This window comes from Triticum aestivum, chromosome 3B (genome assembly GCF_018294505.1).
Source record: "Triticum aestivum cultivar Chinese Spring chromosome 3B, IWGSC CS RefSeq v2.1, whole genome shotgun sequence".
Lineage (NCBI taxonomy): Eukaryota > Viridiplantae > Streptophyta > Magnoliopsida > Poales > Poaceae > Triticum > Triticum aestivum.
Window position 1 is genome coordinate 663,058,392 of NC_057801.1, and position 9,414 is coordinate 663,067,805.

The 9,414-nt window shown below is 50.9% G+C and overlaps 2 protein-coding genes across 2 annotated transcripts; one reads left to right on the top strand and one right to left on the bottom strand.

Annotated features, from left to right (window-relative positions):
• Positions 1-3,397: 3,397 nt before the first annotated feature.
• Positions 3,398-6,184, top strand: LOC123071545 (protein YIP4b). The gene is made up of 3 exons (XM_044495123.1): positions 3,398-4,019; positions 5,490-5,564; positions 5,661-6,184. The coding sequence occupies exons 1-3, from the start codon at positions 3,531-3,533 to the stop codon at positions 5,919-5,921; spliced, it is 825 nt and encodes a 274-aa protein (XP_044351058.1). The 5' UTR covers positions 3,398-3,530; the 3' UTR covers positions 5,922-6,184.
• A 1,235-nt stretch (positions 6,185-7,419) lies between these two features.
• On the bottom strand, positions 7,420-8,775 carry LOC123071546 (uncharacterized). The gene has a single exon (XM_044495124.1). It carries the CDS (start codon positions 8,690-8,692, stop codon positions 7,604-7,606), a length of 1,089 nt encoding a protein of 362 aa, XP_044351059.1. The 5' UTR covers positions 8,693-8,775; the 3' UTR covers positions 7,420-7,603.
• Between the last annotated feature and the right edge of the window lie 639 nt (positions 8,776-9,414).

A 9,414-nucleotide genomic window follows, 5' to 3' on the forward strand; every position in this document is an offset into this window, starting at 1 on the left:
GTAGCATGCAATTTCAAAATATTTCCTACGCTCATGCAAGATCTATCGAGGAGATGCATAGCAACGAGAGGGGAGAGTGTGTCTACGTACCCTCGTAGATCGAAAGCGGAAGCGTTTCACAACGCGGTTGGTGTAGTCGAACTTTCTTCATGATCCAACCGATCTAGTGCCGAACGGATGACACCTCCGAGTTTAGCACACATGCGGCTCGATGATGTCTCCTCCTTCTTGATCCAGCAAGCGGGAGAGGAGAAGTAGATGGGATCACAACCAACACGACGGCGTGGTGGTGATGGAGCACCGACAGCGCTTCGCTAAGCGTCGCTGGGACGAGCCGGTGGAACTACGGAGTAACGGGAGAGAGAGAGAGGGGTGTCAAGGGCTTGGTATGTCCTCTTGGGGCGCCCCTCCCCTCTATATATAGGTGGAGGGGCATGGCAAACATCCCCTCCAAGCCCTAGGGCGCAGCTAAGGAGGAGAGGACTTGACTCGAAGTCCAATCCTATTCCTACTTTTTTTTGAAGTGACCCTATTCCTACTAGGACTCCTTCCTTTTTTGCCTTCCCTAGCCAGATGGGCTTTTGAGGGCTTGGTGCGCCTAGCCCAATAAGACCAGGGCACCTCCCCGCAGCCCATGCTAGACCTTGGGTCGTGGTGAACCCACTTGTGGACTTCCGGACCCCTCTGGAATCCTCCGAAACCTTTTGGAAGCTTCCCGGTACAATACCGAAAAAATTGCACCTTTTTCCAGAACCCAAAATATGACTTCCTATATATAAATCTTTATCTCTCGACCATTTTGAGACTCCTCGTGATGTCCGGGATCTCATCCGAGATACCTAACAACATTTGGTTACCACTCATCAAATATCCCAATAGTACTCTAGCGTCAACGAACGTTAAGCGTGCGACCCTGCAGGTTCGAGAACTATGTAGACATGACCAAGACACCTCTCCGGTCAATAACCAATAGCGGAACCTGGATGCTCATATTGGCTCCCACATATTCTATGAAGATCTTTATTGGTCAAACCGTTACGACAACATACGTTATTCCCTTTGTCATCGGTATGTTACTTGCCCGAGATTCGATCGTCGGTATCTTCATACCTAGTTCAATCTCGTTACCAGCAAGTCTCTTTACTCGTTCCGTAATGCATCATCCCGCAACTAACTTGTTAGTCACATTGCTTGCAAGGCTTCATATGATGTGCATTACCGAGATGGCCCAGAGATACCTCTCCGATACTCGGAGTGACAAATCCTAATCTCGATCTATGCCAACCCAACAAACACCTTCGGAGATACCTGTAGAGCATCTTTATAATAACCCAGTTACGTTGTGATGTTTGATAGCACACAAGGCATTCCTCCGGTGTCTGGGAGTTGCATAATCTCATAGTCGGAGGAATATGTATTTCACATGAAGAAAGCAGTAGCAATAAAACTGAATGATCATTATGCTAAGCTAACAAATGGTCTTGTCCATCACATCATTCTCCTAATGATGTGATCCCATTCATCAAATGACAACACATGTCAATGGCTAGGAAACTTAACCATCTTTGATCAACGAGCTAGTCAAGTAGAGGCATACTAGAGACATAGTGTTTTGTCTATGTATTCACACATGTATCAAGTTTCCGGTTAATACAATTCTAGCATGAACAATAGACATTTATCATGATATAAGGAAATATAAAATAACAACTTTATTATTGCCTCTAGGGCATATTTCCTTCAGGAATATCGAGTGTTTGTTTGGAGGCCATGGCGTGCAAGTGCTACGACCTTAGTGATTTTTTGTCCCAAGTGGGTCGTCTAGGGTGATGACGAGGTTCAATCCAGTTAGACACTGCCAAGGACCCGATTGTGTTTCTATCTTTTTGTTTGGGACCCTCCTTGTAAGAATCAATGAGTTGTCTTAATTTAATGTTTCTTCTGGGTTCTGCTGTAAGCTATATCGCCCCACCACTTTATTAGTGGAGGGGCTTTCTAGGCCCATATAATGGTACAAAAATGTACCAAGACAAAATCGAAGGTTAAGTGCAGGTGGCTCCATGGCCGGGAAGGGGCAATGCGCTGCAGCCAAGACAACGTGTGCGCAAGGCCATAGCATCGCAATACCGATCTTGGATGACGAGGCCAACGAGGAAGATGGGTCATTAGACTCGAACTGCAAATCTTTAGGGTCTCGACTTCATGGTTGTTGCGGAATGACAACACCTCCCGCTTTTGAAATGAACCTTGGGTTGATGGGAGGTCCGTTGCAGAGCTCTTTCCGTTGATCTAAGCCCATGTTTGCAAGTGGAGGCTCTGAGATCGTACTGTGTGCCAGGGACTGTCTGGTCGTGCTTGGGTGCAGGATATCCATGGTGCACTCAGGCCCACCACCTTGGTGTAATACATTGAGATGTGGTGACGTCTTTGCACATACCACTGAACGACAGGTCGGACGTGCTTACATGGAGTTGGACGGAACCCAGAATTACACTACCAACTCATGCTACCTTACCCTCTTTCAAGGCTCGATCTCGGACCCCCACTGACAGCTCTTTTTTGAAGACCTGGGTGCCACTCCACATCGAAGTGTTCAGCTGGCTCGCCCTCCAAAATCGTTGTTGGACGACTGACCGTCTTACTCGTCATGGGCCTCCCCATGCGGAGCGGTATGTTCTTTGCAACCCAGTCCCTAATGACATGGAGCTACTCCTCGCGGGTTGTTCCTTCTCGCGTCAGGTATGGCACGAAGTGCTTTCCTGGTGCCGATCCATGAGGACCCTGCCTTGCCCGGCGATGTGCTCTCTGAGTGCTGGGTGTCCTCCTGCTCGCATGCCCCCATCATGCACCGGCAAGGTCGATCCTCCGTCATCATGCTCACGACCTGGCCCATTTGGAGATATCGCAGCGGGCGCATCTTCGACGGGCAGCGACCCTTCGTCTCACGTCTCGTGCATGATATCTAGGATGAGGCACACCTTTGAGCCAACGCCGACACCAAAGGGATGATCAACCTCCTTCCGAAAACGTGGTTTTCTTGTAAGTTGGGGTTGAGCAACCCTGGTCTTCCTGCTCTGTTCATCGTATACACATCATCAAGCGTATGTGTCGCATGATGCATAACCCACTGTATTTTTCACTTTCCTTCTAACAAAGGAAAGACAAGCAAGCTTCCCGTATTTGCGAAAAAAATATCTAAGGTTGCTCGATTGTGCCAAATGCAGTTCAACTCTGGCCTGTCTTTTGCTTATCCTCCACTCGATCTAGACCGTCCATTTCCCCAATCTACGACGCGTCAAGCGTGCAGCCGGTCGTCGCCGGCATTTGCATCTGAAGGCAGCACGATAGTCACGTGCCAACCCGCGTCTCCCTCCCCTAGTCCATCCGCAGCAAGCAAAGCAGGCCGGCACGCACCCGCAAGTCCTCACCTCCCCAACCCCCACTCCCGCGAGGGCGCGAGATCTCTCCCCCCTCCCCCCAGATCCGCCTCGCCGACACTGCCCGCCCGCCGCGCCGCCGCCGACGCCGCCATGTCGCACAACTACGGGGACACGATCCCGCTGCACCCGTCGTCGGCGCAGTCCGACATGGACGAGATCGAGAGCCTCATGTACGACGCGCCCTCCGCCACCGTCCTCCCCGCGCGGCCGCCCTCCCCGCCGCGCGCCTCCATCCCCATCTCCACCTCGCCTCCGCCGCCGTCCTCCAAGCCGCCCCTCCCCGCCTCCTCCGTCCCCATCTTCGTGCCCCAGGGGCCCACCCCCGCCCCGCCCGCGTCCGTCTCCGTCGCCATCGCCTCCGACGGCTTCGGGCCCCCGCCCAACACGCTCACCGAGCCCGTCTGGGACACCGTCAAGCGCGACCTCGCCCGCATCGTCAGCAACCTCAAGCTCGTCGTCTTCCCCAACCCCAACCGCGAGGACCCCGGCAAGGCGCTCAGGGACTGGGACCTCTGGGGCCCCTTCTTCTTCATCGTCTTCCTCGGCCTCACACTCTCCTGGTCCGCCTCTGTTAAGAAGGTACCTGGCATCCCTTCCGCGACCAGATCTCGTGGTAGCTTATGCGTCGATTCGCGAGATTTAGCTCTTGCGTATTTAGTGCTCGACTTCATGATATCTCTATAAGGTACTCCTAGATCAGATTATACATTATTGAATTGTATGTCGCGATTCATGGTTAGTACTTGGAGGCAAGCGTCACAGTTACTATTCCCTTGCAAGCTCGATGTTGCCTAGGGGATAACTGAATCTGGTGTTGTACGACTGTATACTAGGTCTGCGGGGATGGGATTAGAACCATCAATCATAGTGTTGTATCCAATTAATTCCATTATGTTATTTCTATGACTAAATATAGACGAGGTGTGAAAACATGCGCTTATTCTGCTGTGGGTTTTCTGTGCCTATTTTAGCTCATTATTTAGGTATGTCTTGTGTTCGATATTAGAGAATGCACTATGTTCTTGGTTCAAAATTGGTTTGGAGGCATCACAATGCTGAAACTTCATGTCCATGTGTACTAGTGGTGAGTGATGAGCTGACATAATTTCATATTTATTCTCACAACCATTGGTCCATTTTTGATGTTCTAGAATTATCTAATGGACCAGTTGTGGACTTGTCCTGAGCTGCAAGGTTTGTAGGTGCCATTTCGACAAACTAGGTAGCAATACTAGTTATTTTATTACAGAATATGGTATAGCAATACTTGATATCTGCGCCTAAAAAATCATGTTCTCTTAGAACCTGTGGATGTCTATGCGAATCCGAATGCTTCTAAGATTGGTTCTTACTGTGCAACAATGTGGTGTAGCCTTACTGGATTTCTTTTGGAACCTGGAGAGTGACTGTGTTATGGAGTACTGATTAGTGACAAAACAAATTACTAAAAGTGCCCTTGTGCAAAATATGATCTCAATTGCTAATAATCAGAAAGACCGTGCTAATTCTGTATAGCTAAGTGCATAATCTGTTCTTGAATTTGCAGTAAATTTTGATGGCATTGACACCTAGGAGAAATCAAATTTTTTGTCAATATTTTCTCTTTCAGAAGAGTGCTGTGCTGTTTTTGCTTGAAAGAAATGTAATTGCATTTGCGAGTAGCTGGGTTTAGGTGGATTTTCCTGAATGGGCAAAAGTATGCCAAAACACAATTATCTTTCTCTGCTGTCTTTACCATGTTCAAATGTAACTATGCAAGGCATGTCATCGAATGTTGTGGGTATGGTGATTACATTATACGGAAGAAATCATGGCGTTTCAGTTATTTATTCATATGTTTCTCTGTTACATTGAACATTATAGCTACAGACATATGGAATATTCACTTTTGAACATTTTCTGATTTTGATTTCTCTATGTTGGCATATTACATTGTTATGTTATTTTCTTCCAGTGGCCAATATACTTGTCCTCTCTCTTTGTAGTTTACAACTTTTTCTTTGTTTCCTTCCGTGCAAAATGCTGATTTCTATGTTGTTGTGTTTGTAGTCTGAAGTATTTGCTGTTGCGTTCGCTGTGCTGGCAGCTGGGGCTATAATCTTAACACTAAATGTTCTGCTTCTGGTAAGCGCTGTCTCTCACACACAAAGCACGTCGTTTGCTTGATCCAAACTATACCTACTGTGAATTTTGGAATGATTTGTTGCTGTCTCCCTGCAGGGTGGGCACATCATCTTCTTCCAAAGCCTCAGTCTCCTTGGCTATTGTTTGTTTCCTCTGGATGTTGGAGCCCTAATTTGCTTGCTGAAGGACAATGTCATACTAAAGATCATCGTCGTGACAGTCACACTGGCGTGGAGCTCCTGGGCTGCCTACCCATTCATGAGCGCTGCTGTGAACCCAAGGAGAAAGGCTCTGGCCATCTATCCTGTATTCCTCATGTACATCTCGGTGGGGTTCCTCATAATTGCCATAGATTAGCCCCTGGAGTGAGCAATGTAGTAACATTTGAAATGTTGAAATTTTCCCCGTTGTACCGGCGGAACGTATACATGCTTGAATATACTCTGTCCCCCCTATGGAGCCCTTTTGGATTGTTCTGTTGAGAACCTGGCCTTCACATGAGCAAGAGACATAAGGCTGTAAAATTAGTCGAAAATTATATATGTTGGTCTACTGTTGTAAAGGGCATCTTGTGCTTTGGACCACGTAATTGACTATATCAAACTTTCCGACTTCTTCAACTGCTGATATATGATGTTGGAGGGAATTAAATGTGAAGAAAAATATTCAAAGGCAACTAGATAATTCATCTGGTTGCCCTTGGATGTACTACAACACCTTGTTCATCTACTCCCTCCGTCCCAGAATGTAAGACGTTTTTTGATACCATTACATTTGGGACGGAGGGAGTAGTACATAATCTGCTTATGGTGGTATGCGGAGTAGTACATAATCTGATTATGGTGGTATGCCCGTTCTTATTCTGAAACTATTTTGTTCCTCAACTTGTTTGGGACTAAAAGAATTTGTTAATGTTATTGTTGGGCTGTTTGTGACTGAAAGATTTGTTGCGTCTTTTTAAATTCTTTTTGTGTTGTGTCTGCTTTTATCGCGTACTGATATTGTCTAACTTCTGTCATATCTGTGTTGTGCTCTGGCATTGTCATATCTGTGTTGTGTTCTGGCATTTTCTATTGTAGTTGGTGATGCCTGTTCTGGCTGTGCCCTAGCGTTGCACACCAGCCTTATTACCAGGAGCCAAAACGGATTTGGTTGCATGTGGTCGCGAGGAAATCATGTGCCGGGCTACTACATTTCCTGGCATTTGGATTGATGGTGCTATCAGTGCGAACTTTCTCGGCTGAAAGGCGAACGTGGTCACCGCGGATTTGGGACGAGAGAGACGAGCGAGAAGGAAACTCTGGATGGCGTGCTGCCTTCTTCAGTTCAGCCCGTGCAAGTGGAAGTGGAAGCGGCAGTCTGCATCGGCACGCGGCGGATGCGGACACAGCTTATCGCTTTCCTGCTGGTGCGACGCGCGCGTGGACCGTGAGCAAAAGGTAGCACTTCGCGCCAGTGGAGGCTTTCATCTGACAACGGCCATCGCCGGAGCCGGCTGTCGTCGCCTTTCTTTCTGGGAAATGCTAAAAATCTCACTTGAGATTTATAAGCATGGCAAGTCAAACGTTTTTTATGGCAAATTACGTTGTCTTAAGCATGACAATTCCTAACAAAAAACTGAACATGGCGGATTTGTCATACTTGTTAAAAGAAATTGCCATCCTAGCGACAACATAATTTGCCATCTCAGAAGTTCGATTTGCCATGCTAAAAAAATCTGATGTTTGATTTCTGTTTTGCCTGCGTACTGCATAAGCCGGACCGCACTGCATCTGCCCTAGAAAACCCCAGGTAAAATCTCATGAACCGCAGATACCGGCACTTTCTGAACTTCTGATGAACTGAACACGGCAAAGAGAAGAACATGCACAGCAATTCAGACAGAGCGGTCTTTGCCTAGAAACCCAAATCACCAATTAATCCCATGAACAAAGCAGAGAAAACAACACGCACAGCAATCCACAGTTCTAACATCCGAATAAGGCGTGGGCTCGGTTTATTTATTCTTGCACGCCGGTGGGTGCGTGGGGTCAGTCGGATCAGGCGACCGAGGGGAGGATCCACACGGGCTCCACCTCCACGGAGTGCCCGCCCGCGATGGCCACCACCGCCGTCTCCCGGTCCCCCAGCGAGTACACGCCGATGGCGTGCGGCACCATCAGCTCCACGTCCCGCCGCGCGAAGTAGACGCAGTTCTCCCGGACCCCCGCCGTCGCCGGCGCCGCCGCCGACGCCACCGACCCCAGGAACACCGCCCTCCCGGGGAGCTCCGTCACCGGCTCCCACTTGCACCCCTCCGGCCGGAACCGGCTCACCTCCACCTCCACGTCCGCCGAGTCCCGCACCACGCTGTACAGCTTCTTCACCAGCAGGAGCTCCCCGCCGGACTCCAGCAGGTACCGCACCCGCCGCTCCAGCCGGTTCGGAGAGTTGGCGTCCTTCCCGCGCAGCTCCGACACGGCCGCCACGCGCGCGCGGAGGTCCACCCGGTACGCCAGGACCGTGCCGTCGTCGCCCAGCACGCACAGCCGCCCCCGCCAGAACGCCACGTCCCGGAACCCTCCGTGCGGCCCCCCCGCGGCGATCGTGGTCCAGGCGCCGCCGGACACGTCCGGCTGGAGCAGCGCCACCGTGCCCGCGCGGCCCAGCACGGCGGCCACCCAGCCGAGCGAGGTGGGCGGCGCGGACAGCACGATCTTGGCCACCGGGGACACGGGGGACCGTGGCATGGACACGGATTGGCCGGAGAAGAGGTTGCGGAGCTCGATCGCCCGCTCCTCGTCGAAGGCCATCGCGAGCCAGCCGCCGATCTGGCCGCAGCACCGGCCGGAGCTGAGGCGGTCGGGGAGGGCGAAACGCAGGATCTCCCGGCGGTGGAGGCTGAAGAAGGCGAGGCTGCCGCAGGAGCCGGGGCGCCGGAGCAGGAGGCGCGGGGCCTCGAAGGGGAGGTCAGCCAAGATCGAAGCTCGCGCGCACGAGCGCCACGAGGAGCAGACGAGGCGGACGGCGACACGGTCGAGCGGGGCGAGCCGCCCTAGGATGCTCTCCAGGAGCTCCGGTGGGAGATCCGGCCAGGCGGACTGCCCCCCGCCCAGCTGCCGCCGGTGGGGATTGTACGGGGAGGCCATCACACTTTCACACCCTCTTCCGTCCGGCAGGAGATTTCCTCCCACCCTGTCCGTTTTCTTGTTTTCTCCCGACAGAAGTGCACATTACCCCTCGGCCTTTTTTCCCCCTATGTATAAACGAATTTATTAATTAAGCACGTTGCATCAAATTGAACAAATTAAAACACACGCGATTTCCTCTTTTTGGAGACGACGTTATTTTTAAAAAAAAAGGAGAATGACCCCCGGCCGAGATGCATGCGGCCATTTTATTAATTATTCTTGAGGACCTTATAAAATAGAACAACAATATGTCTGAATCCGCCATGTTGGCAACATCTGCGGCAACTCCTATCCAAATGATGAAGGTGGTGCAAGATGGGCCACATACCCAGACCTCTCACCTAAGCCTAACATCTAAAGTCGGAGGCCCCGACCGAGCCATCTGCCAGGTCCGGGGCTCAAACCAGTCCGACACACTCACATGTATCGTCGCCGACGTCTTCTACTGGTCTATCTTCAGAGCAGATTGAGGTGACAACCTTGACAGGTCCTCCGCCATCGACGCCACCACGACGCCAAACGACGACCTCCACCTACGCGAGCCTTGGCAGGTCCCCCGCCATTGACGCCACCACGACGCCTGCCGACGACCTCCACCTACGTGAGTCCATCTTCAAGCAACGGACGTAAATCCATGCTAGGATAGGGCCGCACCACCGCCGTCGCCCACCACCCACAAG